This window comes from Oncorhynchus mykiss, chromosome 9, assembly GCF_057628025.1.
Source record: "Oncorhynchus mykiss isolate SJ-2025 chromosome 9, ASM5762802v1, whole genome shotgun sequence".
Lineage (NCBI taxonomy): Eukaryota > Metazoa > Chordata > Actinopteri > Salmoniformes > Salmonidae > Oncorhynchus > Oncorhynchus mykiss.
This window is the reverse complement of record NC_143030.1, coordinates 42,132,413-42,147,361: the sequence shown is the minus strand read 5'-3', so window position 1 is coordinate 42,147,361 and position 14,949 is coordinate 42,132,413. Positions and strand designations below refer to the sequence as shown.

Sequence of the window (14,949 nt, the reverse complement as noted above, 5' to 3'; positions counted from 1 at the left end):
AAAAAAAAAAATGTAGTTAGACCCAGATCATGTTTTTCTAACACTTTGTTCTAGGGACATTCAGGAACAGATTTGCTTCTTTGAATAAAATGTCCTCTCATATTCCAATTTACCCCACAGGACTACCTGAGACTACCTGAGCCCTCCTCCTGTGGATTGCCTCGAAATTTTAACACATCTTCATTTCCAAATGAATGATTGGGTTACTATGGGTATGTAAATGCAAAATCTAGGACACGTTGCATTGCTGCCACTCCTACTGTCTATGTGTGGATTTAGCCGGACACTGACGATGATACACTTCCAGGGTATTGAATATGTAACATTTCTCCAGGAGTGCTTCCCTCTCTCTGGGGCCCAGTCAGAAGTGAACCAACGCGTGCGGTCTTTTACCAGACCAGGCAGTAGGAGTCATTACAGATCATCTCCTACCTTACTGTTCGGCTTGAAATGCAGTACTTCCACATCACATTCCACGCGGCAGTGACATCACTGCAGACACCAGACACGCAGGGGAAAAAATGTGCAGCATGGAACACGCAGGGAGGACGTTTCAAAATGTCCCAAACGCACCAAACTGTGGCAACTCCCCCTATAACAGTCAGTGGTGGGACACACTGTACCAACTCCCATATACTAGACCACAAATTATACCCCGCATCCTTTACTTTCCATAGAAAAACACAGAATTCTTTCTCTTCTGGCTCCAGTTTCTTCAGCTGCGCCTCTTAGAAGTTCCCTGTCCCAGTTTATCCTGCCCGAGTCCACACTCAGAAAGTTGCTAAGACTAGCAAGTTCGCCTGATGACCAAGTTAGGTAAAGGCTCAGTACAGTATATGTCTAGGCTAACAGATTAAAACCGTCCCTCCTCGTAACAAAGGCTCTCCACCCACACTGTGAACTACTACACAACCCCTCCCTCTTTCCTTTCTCGGAGGACACCCCTTCTTTTTCGTTCCTTACAATGCACCCTAACCCATCTGGCTGGGACTGCCTGTGATAGCCACTGGAGGTGGGCTAGGCATGCCTGTGTGCTGTGCCGTGTATGTGCCTGTGGTAATACATGGGCCCATATCCAAGAACGACAGAGCTCTCAATGGGAAGGCCAAGCTGGGGGAGGGTTAGCCCCAGTTCAGCAGCTGGGAGAGGCTGTTTTGAGTTACTACAGCGGCCTTGCTTGAACAACACAGCTACTAAAGCCATGGAACTCAATGTAACCATGTTACCGTAAACCCTTTGCTGATGTTTCGAGTTACGCCCCATGACCGCATCTTTCCAGTGACTCTGAGGAATTAGGAGCATAATGAAGTCTTTTAGACCAAGCATAAATGACTTGGCTTCTATAACAGGTTTTGATAATGGAATAAAAAAACAACAGCCCTGTAATGCTAAATATTTTCCAAGAAACTATAGTGTCAGAGAGAGAGAGAGAAAATGACTCAAGTAAAAGTGAAAATCCCCCAGTAAAATACAACTTGAGTAAAAGTCTAAAAGTATCTGGTTTTAAATGTACTTAATTAGGGATGGAAAAAAAATCATTCAAGTAAAAAGTTCAAGTAAATGCTATACATCAAATCCCTTACATGAAGTAAATCATACGGCACGATTTTCCTGTTTTTAAAATGCACGTATAGCCAGTGGAACACTCCAACACGTCATTTACAAACACAGTATTTGTGTTTAGTGAGTCCGCCAGATCAGAGGCAGTAGGCATGAATTGGACCATATTGCTGTCTTGCCAGAGCATTCAAAATGTACTCAAAATGAGTACTTTTGGGAGCCAGGAAAAATGTATGGCAGTAAAATGTACATATTTTCTTTAGGAATGTAGTGGACTAAAAGTAGTCAAAAATAGTAAAAGTACAGATAACCCAAAAAAACGACTTATTTTTACTTAGATACTTTACACCACGGGACCAACTCAACACACTATGACACTTGTACCTACAGCTTATGGGGATTCACAGCAATATAAAATGGCAGGAGGCACAATTTTCAGGGTATAAAACCTGCTATGTAATGCATTAATAATGCATTATGGACATGTCCTCGTAATCTGAATACTAATGACCAAAGTGTGCATGCTTGCGCGTGTGTGAGCGAATACATTAGCATATATAGATGTGACAGGTGCTTCTGAGGGTTCCACGGGCCTTGGATCAGTCTTTCATGTCTCCAAACGCAGCTCAGTTCTGACTCCGTTCTGACGCCGTCGGCAACATCAAACTAACTATATGGGTAAAGCATCAGTAAAACGCCACATGTAGGCTATGCCTGTGATGTATATCATTATCAGCACAACAGTCGTGAAGTTGCAGCAGGTGATAGTCATTAGCTGAGTTATGAAAACAGACATTTGATCATGATTGTTTCGATTATCATCGGGGATGCTCTATGGTTATGTAGAACATTCAACCATTTTCTCATTGCTCTTGAAGCTTCAACATGCCCAATATGAGTGTTTCTTACACACATCTGTGGTAAGGGCCCCCCCCCTTACCACAGATGTGTGGGGGGGGGGTGTTCCTGCATGAAGTGGCATCAGAGAAACACAAAGCAACGCAATCACATAGAAACAGCCATGAGACTGTCAGATAGCCTTTGGAACAGCAGTCTACGTTGGAAAGCTTTTATTGTGTAATATATATATATATATATATCTATATCTATCCAGTCAGCCCTTGATTGTAATAGAGCATATCTATTCTGTGGGACTGAGCTAAACATTTGTATTCTGAACAGATTCATGGGGTAATCACTGCAGCTCTACTGGAATATAGAACGACAGCTATCTGTGTTGTGACAGGTAGTCAGCGACATGAGGGGTGTTTTATAGTCCCTGTAGAGTTGCAGGGGAATTGGAGAGAATGAATAGGTTTGTGAGAAGTGAGCGGGGGATCCAACTTCCTATCGCATAAACTACTGTATGTACAGTTCTGTATATATAAGCTGAGAGGAAACCCTATTTCTAGATTCAGTACAATGACCTACCCTGCACTCACTTAAAGCCGATTGAACAGTATTTCCCACTCCTTGTTTCTGCGACTAAGCTGATAACACCGAGTTGTGATCCAATCATCCAACATTAAATCTAATCCTATAACATTCCAAGGAGACTGTGCAGTAACATTAATACATTCCTAACCTGTAATGTGTAGGTTATAAACACTCAAAAACAGATTCACAATCTGCTCTGATGAGCGCAGTAAACAGAATGAACAACCTTGTAGAGATCCTGCACTAGGTGAAAGGTGAAGACCAAGAGGGAGGAGAGGAGGAGTGGATGCTGAGTCAAGTCACACCTTTTCTCTCCTCCTAAGCACTTAGCAGCTCCAGAACCTTACACTAGACTCCATTAAGTAGACAAGCATCACCAAGAGACCAAGTGAGTTAACCAAGTAGTGCAGGAAAATAAATGACCGTAAACTAGTTTCACTCAGGGAAATCAATTGCGGCCCAGTCAGCTCAGGCCCCAGAGCAATGTTCAGTCAGCAATTTGCCTAAACACTGTTCTGTTGTCGTTTTTTACAGTTTGTCTCTAAAACATGAATCTATATACAATATTTGATATAGTTTTAATTGAAGTTTGGTGTGTTCTAATAAGAGCAGGAAGAAAAGATCCACAGGCACATCTTATCCTATTCCTGCAGAACTTCAAAACAAATGCTAAAAACATCTCGTCTAAAGTCAACTTACCTCTTATGAAAGGCATTGTGAGGATGTAGACACAACACATGCCAGTAATCCATACAGAAGGTCTTTAATTTCCACATTTTTGGCTCCTACGTTCTCCTGCAAAAGATCAACAGGGGGCCACGATAAAGCGACTCCGAGCAGGTTAGTCCATGGTGCCAGGTGTAGGTTCCTGTGCCAGGTGTGGTATGTTCTTGTTAGCAGATCCAGTAAACATCATGGCACTACAGATATAAAACGTTGCCAAGTTGTTCACTGTGTGGATTTGCCAGACATGGATTCTCCTCTTCTGGCAAACTGTCCTGGTCCTGAGCGGTAAAACCTCTTTGGAACACTACAGAACTTCTATGGTCATCCGCAGGCCAGAACCAGAACAGCTATGGACGTGTTTCAACAAACACCAGCGTTAGATCAAGATTCAGACTAAAACCTATTTGGATCTGTTTGGATCAACCCAAACCCAGTTGAAGTCAGGATCTGTTTCAAATAACTTGCACACTGTGGACTGCCTCAGCTCAGCTCTGCTCAGCTCGTATCCAGGTCACCCAGGCTGTCCTCTGTTCCCGTCCCTCCAGAGTGTGTCAGGCTGGGAGCCTGTGGGGAGGCATAGCTCTAGATCCACTGCTCCAGCAGGCACAGGTACTGTAGTGTGTTGGAGTGCAGAAGCACAGAGGACGAATCCTCCATACACCACACATCCCTCTCTTCTCTGCTCTGATAGACCGTCTAAACCAGGCTTAGAAATGGCCTATTCTTCTGCCTCCATCTCCTTCCTCCTCCTCTTTGGTTGCAGAAGCAAACTTTCTCGATAAAGGCAAGAGATGGTGTCTCCTCTGCCTCTATCACTCTCTCACTGTGTCTCTGACCCCCTCTTCTGCTCCTCCTTTTCCTCCTCTCTGACTAAACTGTCTCTCCTCCCTCAATCTCTGTACCTTAACATGTTCTCTCTCGCTCTCTCTCTCCTGAAGTGAATAACAGCTGCTGCCATCCACACAGGACCTCCCAGAAATGTGCCGACTCTGGTTGCCGGGCAACACCATGGTACTACTGAAACTGCAAATGGAAGCTCTCTCATTGGCCCGACGTCGTCGATGGGGAGTGGCCACAATATTGCCCACGACTGCATGAGTGTACACCCATGCTGTAATCAGAATAGGCAGAGGCTACAAGGGCTGAGTTGTTTTGGGAATAAAATCCTCTAAGGTAGAAGCAGGGCAAGCAATGTTGCTTTAAAGCAGCGATCAGCAGTTGAAACAACAAAGCGATTCCCCGCCCGTTTCAGTGAAAAGCTGAAGGGTAGGGTTGGAGAAATGTAACCACTCAAATTCATAGACGTAAGGACTGACCATTCATGGTAACAAAATTATAGTTAACCATGTTTTGAGGCTATATACACTGCTCAAAAAAATAAAGGGAACACTAAAATAACACATCCTAGATCTGAATGAATGAAATATTCTTATTAAATACTTTTTTCTTTACATAGTTGAATGTGCTGACAACAAAATCACACAAAAATTATCAATGGAAATCAAATGTCCCAGATGTGCTCAATTGGATTCAGGTCTGGGGAACGGGCGGGCCAGTCCATAGCATCAATGCCTTCCTCTTGCAGGAACTGCTGACACACTCCAGCTACATGAGGTCTAGCATTGTCTTGCATTAGGAGAAACCCAGGGCCAACCGCACCAGCTTATGGTCTCACAAGGGGTCTGAGGATCTCATCTCGGTACCTAATGGCAGTCAGGCTACCTCTGGTGAGCACATGGAGGCCTATGCACCCCCCCAAAGAAATGCCACCCCAAACCATGACTGCCCCACCGCCAAACCGGTCATGCTGGAGGATGTTGTAGGCAGCAGAACATTCTCCACGGCGTCTCCAGACTGTCACGTCTGTCACATGTGCTCAGTGTGAACCTGCTTTCATCTGTGAAGAGCACAGGGCGCAAGTGGCGAATTTGCCAATCTTGGTGTTCTCTGGCAAATGCCAAACATCCTGCACGGTGTTGGGCTGTAAGCACAACCCCCACCTGTGGACGTCGGGCCCCTCCTACGGCCTCCTCCACGTCTCCTGATGTACTGGCCTGTCTCCTGGTAACGCCTCCATGCTCTGGACACTATGCTTACAGACACAGCAAACCTTCTTGCCACAGCTCGCATTGATGTGCCATTCTGGATGAGCTGCACTACCTGAGCCACTTCTGTGGGTTGTAGATTCCGTCTCATGCTACCACTAGAGTGAAAGCACCGCCAGCATTCAAAAGTGACCAAAACATCAGCCAGGAGGCATAGGAACTGAGAAGTGGGCTGTGGTCCCCACCTGCAGAACCACTCCTTTATTGGGGGTGTCTTGCTAATTGTCTATAATTTCCACCTGTTGTCTATTCCATTTGCACAACAGCATGTGAAATTTATTGTCAATCAGTGTTGCTTCCTAAGTGGACAGTTTGATTTCACAGAAGTGTGATTGACTTGGAGTTACATTGTGTTATTTAAGTGTTCCCTTTATTTTTTTGAGCAGTGTAGTTAGTTTACATTTACTTTGTTTAAAAACATTGTAGTAAAATAAGCTTATATTTTGAATTGTGATGGGGTATGATAGTTAAACTAAGCTCATGGGGCATTTATTTGTTATATTTTTCAATAATCAATGGGTACATATAATTCATTTATAAGTGGATGTAGCAACTGCTGATTGCCCCTTTAAACCATCAAGGTCAATGAGGAATTGCAGCGAACACAATGGCACTTGAATTGTATGAGAGAATGAATATACCTGGTCTCTACATGAAGCTATTTATAAAGTAATTGAATATCTGAGGTGTGAATGGACACATGAGAATAGGTGGTATGAAGAGTATCGGCAGAGGTATCCAGGAAGAAAATACAATGGAATGGAAATGGAATTTATTTAATTGGACAGATCAATGCCCAGGATCAAACAGGTGCAAATCATCATCATCACCACAATGTTCAAACGAGGAGCTGCACACGGTTGAGCAACGACTGAGATGATAGAAACACAGCTTCTCCGATCGACTGGTGATTTGCACTTGAAGACAAGCACGGGTCTGTTCTCCTCTGTGCGTCTGAGAAGCCGTGTCAGACTGTTGTACCACGCTGTCCCAGTGTCCATGAGAAACAGGGGTAAGGAGGAGGCCCGGGCCTCTCATCATTATTCAACCCCCATCCATCATCACCATCCCCCATTCTGCTTCACACATGCATACGCATGCATGCACACAGAGGCAGACACACACACACACACGCACAAAAGGTCCTGTTGATCTGGGCATTTTTCTCCCTCTCCCACTGACTGGCAGTCACGGCTTTCCCCCTTTCACACACTTCCTGGAATAAAATGGGCTTCCTGTGATCCAGAAGACCCAGCCAACGGCACCCAGAAACACAACACAAAGAGACAGGCAGCAACACTGAACACCTATTGTGAGCCGAGACAATGAGGAATTAAATTAATGCAAACAATCAATCAGTAGCTTATCACAAAGCCTGGGTGCCCCATTTATACGCATCTCACAAAATTAACCACACACACCGACAGTTCAATTGTCTCTTTTTAATCACGACTTGTTCCTTGAATGCATAATGCATTCTACTGAACTGACGCTGTGGACTGCCAACAAGTAGGCTATTGTTTTACTGCTAAATTATTGCATTTTCATTTAGTGTGAATTTACTAAACCATTGCGAAAGTAACCTATTGAATTAGAGACAACGCAAATGCACAGAGGTATGGATTCATCAACATCAACGATGGATTTATGAACTTACACACAATGTTTTCAGATGGCCGCGATTGTTTCATCCAACTCAATTCACAGTTAGAGGAGTCATACAGACAAATCCATTGGAGCATCAAGTCTCTAATTGACGTGAAGAGCACGACAGGCGTTAGTGTGGGTGGGTCTCTGTGATCACGGCACTTTAGAGTGTGTGTCAACACATGGGTCCGATTCATACACATGAACGGCTGTGATCTCTTTCAGGGCCCGATGAACACATGAACCACAACACATCTCTGAGGATACAGACAGATTCAGATAGCAGTGTTTTTGCCACATGAGAAGAGATATATATACACACACACATATGTGTTCGATGAGCAGGTGTCCACATACTTTTGGTCATGTAGAATATGTACAGTACTATTCAAAAGTTTGGACACACCTACTCATTCAAGGCTCTTTCTTCAGTTTTTACTCGTTCTTTAGTTCAGGACTGAGCTAGGGAAACCCTGTTCCGGCTAATAAATGCTTTCAGCAATAGTCACTAAGAATACACTATGCGGACACCGCTTCAAAATTAGTGGATTCGGCTATTTCAGCCACACCCGTTGCGGACAGGTGCACAAAATCTAACACGCCGCCATGCAATCTCCATAGACAAACATTGGCAGAAGAATGGCCCATACTGAAGAGCTCAGTGACATTCAACATGGCACAGTCATAGGATGCCACCTTTCCAACAAGTCAGTTCGTCAAATTTCTACCCTGCTAGAGCTGCCCGGGTCAACTGTAAGTGGTGTTATTGTGAAGTGGAAAGGTCTAGGAGCAACATCGGCTCAGCCACACAAGCTCGGGACTGCCGAGTGCTGATCGTCTGTCCTCAGTGGTAACACTCACTACCGAGTTCCAAACTGCCACTGGAAATAACGTCAGCACAAGAACTCTTCGTCGGGAGCTTCAAGAAATGGGTTTCCATGGCCGTGCAGCCGCACACATGCCTAAGATCACCAAGCGTCGGCTGGAGTGGTGTAAAGCTCACCGCCATTAGACTCAGGAGCAGTGGAAACGCGTTCTCTGGAGTGATGAATCATGCTTCACAATCTGGCAGTCACACGGACAAATCTGGGTTTGGCGGATGCCAGGAGAACGCTACCTGTCCGAATGCATAGCGCCAACCGTACAGTTTGGTGGAGGAATAACGGTGTGTCCCCCAGGGTGCGTTTTGTTTTTTGCCCTAGCACTACACAGCTGATTCAACTAATGGGGGCAGGACCAAGTTTAGGAAACCCTGAGCTAGAAGACAAATGCGGCTTGGTGCTGTATTAAAATGAATTTGCTGGTCCAGCGAACTGAAAGTCGGGTAAAGGGCACACCGTGGACTTGAGCAATCAATCAAAATGAATGAGCTGATCTGCTTGACATGCTCTCACTGTCTCTATTGTCCAGCGCACTGCGGTCTGATATGGGGCATTATAGTAGTGTGACACCCTCTCGCTTTAACATTTCTAGTCAATCACTGATAATCCACCAGGAGAATCTCATGGCGTCCAGCCGTCCACTAAGAGGGAGATGTGAACGTGAAGTCAATAAATACAAAGAGAAATGGCCCCTGCCCAGCGCCCTGTACGTTGAGAGGAAGCCTACAGATCAGCACTTCTACATGGGGTAGGGTGACCCAGGAGAGGGGTCTGGCTTCAGGGGTGGATGAGGAGATGAGAAGCAGTGGGCGATCTATAGGGTGTTGGAAAGGAAATATGGTGGAATAAGGTGTAGAGAGACAGTGACAGAATAAATCAGGGAGAAAGAAATGGGAAGACGGTGGGTGAAAGAGGGATGGAAGGGTGGTAATGCAGATACAGGAGGGATTTACATCCTGTTCCCAGGCCGTCATAGAAAATAAGAATTTGTTCTTAACCCAAATGCCTAGTTAAATTAAAAATGTACAATTTTGGGGGGATGAAGTCATGGATGGATGGTAGAAGTTAAAGAGGGCTAACTGTGATTATACTTAGTCTCTCATATGATTAAGGATGGTGTTTTTATCAGTCTGATCATTGTGTAACTAAGAACAAGGAGTCATATCAGTGTGCTCCCACACAGCAAAAGACAATCTGGATGGTTATGCCTTAGAATTGCACTCCCCCTAGTGGTAGCTACAGTAGCTCCAGTCTTCCAGCAAATGTCTACGGCAGTAAAAAGGGGATACCTAGTCAGTTGTACAACTGAATGCATTCAACTGAAATGTGTCTTCCGCATTTAACCCAACCCCTCTGAATCAGAAGGCAGTACAGACACACACAACATTTCCTCCCCAAATGGATTCAATTCAGAAACATATCACACACAAAATATAATAGCAAACTTAATTTATTCATATCTCATACCAATACCAGTAGCCATTGAACTGGCTTACGAAGGGGAAAACAACATGCAATTCTCTACGATTAATGTACAGCATTGCCAAATTCATAAAGCCGTTTCTTCTGGGGCACTTGAAGGTAATTCCTTATGATAACCCCAAGCATGTACTCAGTTGTATTTCTAAATCAGAAGAAATACAGTGCCTTCAGAAAGTATTCACACCCCCCTTCCACATTTTGTTGTGTTACGGCCTGAATTTAAAATGTATTAAATTTAGATTTTGTGTAACAATACCCCATAATGTTAAAGTCAAATTATGTTTGATTTCTTTTATTTATTTATTTATTTATTTTTTTTACAAATGAATAAAAAATAAATAAAGCTGAAATGTCTTGAGTCAATAAGTATTTATGGCAAGCCTAAGTAAAAATGTGCTTAACAAGTCACATAATAAATTGCATATAATGCAATAATAGTGTTTACATTTTTTTGAATGACTACCTCATCTCTGTACCCCACATAAAGATAATTGTGTAAGGTCCTTCAGTCGAGCAGTGAATTTCAAACACAGATTCAACCACAAAGACCAGGGAGGTTTTTCAATGCCTTGCAAAGGGTATCTATTGGTAGATGGGTTAAAAAAAAAGGAGACACTGAATATCCTTTTGAATATGGTGAAGTTATTAATTACACTTTGGATGGTGTATCAATACACCCAGTCACTACACAGGTACAGGTGTCCTTCCTAACTCAGTTGCCGGAGAGGAAGGAAACCGCTCAGGGATTTTTTACCTTGTGGCCAAAACATTTAAAAGATATTAATGGCTGAGATGGGAGAAAACTGAAGATGGATCAACAAAATTGTAGTTACTCCACAATACTAACCTAAATGACAGAGTGAACAAAAGAAAGACTGTACGGAATAAAACATTCCCAAAACATGCATCCTGCTTGCAATAATGCACTAAAGTAAAACTGCCTGAATACAAAGCGTTTTATTTGGGGTAAATCCAACACAACACATCAATGAGTACCACTCCTATTCCTATTTTCAAGCATGGTGTTGGCTGCATCATGCTACAGGTATTCCTGTCATCAGCAAGGACTAGGGATTTTTTAAATAATAAATATAAACGGTTTAGAGCTAAGTAGAGGCAAAATGATAGAGGAAAACCTGGTTCAGTCTGCTTTCCAACATACACTGGGATACAAATTCACCTTTCAGCAAGACAATAACCTAAATCACAAGGCCAAATATACACTGGAGTTGCTTACCAAGACAACATTGAATGATCATGAGTGGTCTAGTTACAGTTTGGCAAGACTTGAAAATGGCTATTTAGCAACGATCAACAACCAACTTGACAGAGCTAGAATCATTTTTAAAACAATCCAGGTGTGCAATGCTCTTAGAGACATACCCAGAAAGACTTGCAGCTGTAATTGCTGCCAAAGGTGATTCTAACATGTATTGACTCAGGGCGTACGAAAGCTTATGTAAATTGGACATTCCTGTATTTACATGTTTTCACTTTATCATTATGTGTGTAAATATGTGAGAAAATAAATATATTTAATATATTTTCAATTCAGGCCATAACACAAAATGTGCAACAAGTCAAGGGGTATGAAAACTTTCTGAAGGCACTGTAGATGTTTTGTAGGCTAGACCATTAGGGAAAGGGGAACAAAATGTTCTGCAGGCGCTTGCTGCTCTGTGAAACCCTCCTCCCCACTGTGCTCTGTGCCTGACGCTGCTGTTGGCAATGTTAGGGGCCTATTATGGGATGTCACAATCCACGGACACATAAAACACTAGAGTATACCCCTGAGAGAACTACAGCTCCCTGAGACATACCACTGAGAGAACTACAGCTCCCTGAGACATACCCCTGAGAGAACTACAGCTCCCCGAGACATACCCCTGAGAGAACTACAGCTCCCCGAGACATACCCCTGAGAGAACTACAGCTCCCCGAGACATACCCCTGAGAGAACTACAGCTCCCCGAGACATACCCGAGAGAACTACAGCTCCCCGAGACATACCCCTGAGAGAAATACAGCTCCCCGAGACATACCCCAGAGAGAACTACATCTCCCCGAGACATACCCCTGAGAGAACTACATCTCCCCGAGACATACCCCTGAGAGAACTACATCTCCCCGAGACATACCCCTGAGAGAACTACAGCTCCCCGAGACATACCCCTGAGAGAACTACATCTCCCCGAGACATACCCCTGAGAGAACTACATCTCCCCGAGACATACCCCTGAGAGAACTACAGCTCCCCGAGACATACCCCTGAGAGAACTACAGCTCCCCGAGACATACCCCTGAGAGAACTACAGCTCCCCGAGACATACCCCAGAGATAACTACAGCTCCCCGAGACATACCCCAGAGAGAACTACATCTCCCCGAGACATACCCCTGAGAGAACTACATCTCCCCGAGACATACCCCTGAGAGAACTACAGCTCCCAGCAGCGGAGAGAGCGTTATCCTGAGCGTGTTCCAAACATTTGTTTAGTATTGGATGGCATATTCTGTCATAATGCTCACTACTACTAGTACACTTCTCTGTGATGGCAGGGGACAGTGGCCCAGGGTAGGGTGAGAGAGTGACAGTGTTATTGTGACTGTTGCATCCATGCAGCCTGTGTGCGTGTAGTGAGCGACTTGCAGGACTGTGGCAACGTGCCCCATGTGCTGACTAGATCATATGAAACAGAATGCTCTGTGTAGTGTCTGGCCAAGCAGTGACATCGGCACGCTTTGCAAAGTCACGGTCTTACGTAATGGCCAGCTTGAGCATGGGGGGGGGTCAAATCCATTTAATCTTTCCTTCCTATCACTCAATGGTCAATTCCATTTCAATTCAGTCAATAATTCTAAGAATTAAACAAGAGGCCGATTCATTGAAAATAAAAGTTTCCTACTTCCATGAAATGGAATTTCTATTCATCACTTCATGTGAAATGATAGAATGTAATCGGATACGAGCCAAACGTTGGCCGTGGCAGTATGTTATGCAGTCGCTCTCTGACTAAGCAGGCCTGTGCCTGACTCTGCTGTTCCAGCGCTGTGCTGTGTGTTGCCGTGTCCTCCGGCTAAAAGCAGAGAAATGTGCTGCCAGTGCCTGGCGGCGATGGTGACACATGGTTTTTCATCTGCCAGCCTCCCGAGCGTAGGCGCTGGCATCGTCGGGACAGCGTCTTCACAATGCCGTCTAGCAGTTAATAACAGGGTACGGGCATCCCTGCATCGATGACTAAGCCTTCCAGCTACACTACAGCTGCAGCACATGCCTCCAGAGAATCTTTGACATTATTTCAGTGAACCGTGAGGTCCCAGAATGTACATCCACAATGTCCCACTCTATGTAATTGTTTTGACTCAACTCTTTCAAATGTGTAGATCTGATCCAGCACAGGAAAGCAATCATAGCTCTTAGTTGATATGCTATGAAGAAAGGTTACAGTATGTTAGTACAATAGACCATTGGACATTATGCCTAACAAGCATTATAGCTGGCCCAGATAGGGAGATGACAAAGCATGCTTCAAGTCACATTTCTTTCATGACCTGGATGTGAAATGGTGACTTCACCTGGAAGTGAAATGGTGAAATGGTGACAATGACTATTGTGTAGCCTGCTGTATCTGCACACAGTCAGTTGAAGTCTACCAGTGCAGAGGTAAGTGGTGATACCAGGGTGCCTTTTACATGCACTCTGATAGAGCAGCAGGCACTGCTAGCTGGGGGACTGAACCGTGTTGGGGCTGGGCAACAATACTAATGCAAAATATATACAGACCTAGGACATAAGGAAAGACAGTCAACAAACTGTTTAAATAAACATCTATTTTAAACATCTATTTTTTTTTTTAAATGACTGATTTACAGATATTTTTGGAGAGACATGGCTGTAGTATTTTTAACACATTTCTCCCAGAGCATGTAGTCAAACTTATTTAAGTATAGCATAGCCTAAATGTCCCCTATACAACCCTTAGCCATGCACTTCACATCTACCCTACAACCCTTGTCTGTTCTGCACATCGCATCTACCCTACAACCTTGTCTGTTCTGCACATCGCATCTACCCTACAACCTTGTCTGTTCTGCACATCGCATCTACCCTACAACCCTGTCTGTTCTGCACATCGCATCTACCCTACAACCCTGTCTGTTCTGCACATCGCATCTACCCTACAACCCTGTCTGTTCTGCACATCGCATCTACCCTACAACCCTGTCTGTTCTGCACATCGCATCTACCCTACAACCTTGTCTGTTCTGCACATCACATCTACCCTACAACCCTGTCTGTTCTGCTGGCCTGAGGACAACAGGGGTTTCCTTCATGAGGGATACGGGTTCTACATTGGAACTCTAGAAGGAAACTGGCCTGACAGTTAAATTGGGGAGGTGCCCCAAGCCAAACACTCCTTGAGTCAGAGTATAGTATACAGATGTGTCAAACTGACAAGCATCTCTATGTGCCTAAAAAAACGGCAACAACTGCAGTTCAGTTCATGTTACACAACGAGCGTGTGTGTGTGTGGCAAAGTGTGTGTGTGTGTGTGTGTGTGTGTGTGTGTGGCAAAGTGTGTGTGTGTGTGTATGGCAAAGTGTGTGTGTGTGTGTGTGTGTGTGTGTGTGGCAAAGTGTGTGTGTGTGTTTTGACCACATCCCTCCTTTAAAGCCCCAGTCCAGAGATGCTACATCCATTTCTGTACTGTTAAATTCATGACATATAGTGATGGATTCTTGAAGAACATGACGTAGAAATTCCTCATTAGCTTCGTTCAACTATTGTACCGCATCAGAACCCAAAATAATATATTTTTTTCCTCAAATGTTTGTAAACAATGGTAAGGTAGGCAAAACACTGTATAGCGTCAAAACATGATTAAAACTATCCTTTGGATCTCATGGATGGTCAGTCCTGGTATCCATAGCTCTGTCTATAAACTCGAAAATGGTTATACAGTGAGCTTCAAAAGTATTGGGACAGTAACAAATGTTATTGTTTTGTTTTGGATCTGTACTCCAGCACTTTCGATTTGAAATGATACAATGACTACGAGGTTAAGGTGAGGACTGTCCACTTTCATTTTAGGGTATTTCCATCCATATCAG

The 14,949-nt window shown here is 44.0% G+C and overlaps 1 protein-coding gene across 8 annotated transcripts in view; it reads right to left on the bottom strand.

Annotated features, from left to right (window-relative positions):
• Positions 1 to 14,949, bottom strand: part of iqsec1a (IQ motif and Sec7 domain ArfGEF 1a) — a 187,335-nt gene that overhangs the window by 67,240 nt on the left and 105,146 nt on the right. For 2 of the 8 annotated variants that reach the window (XM_021615549.3, XM_090184226.1), the window contains exon 1: positions 3,697 to 4,736. The exons of 4 other annotated variants lie outside the window; for them this stretch is intronic. In XM_021615549.3, coding sequence (XP_021471224.3) covers positions 3,697 to 3,773 — 77 coding nt within the window. In that variant the 5' untranslated portion in view covers positions 3,774 to 4,736. Of the gene's footprint in view, positions 1 to 432; positions 1,062 to 3,696; positions 4,737 to 14,949 lie in introns of those variants that run through there. 2 more of the 8 variants (XM_021615551.3, XM_090184228.1) reach the window with 1 other exon arrangement.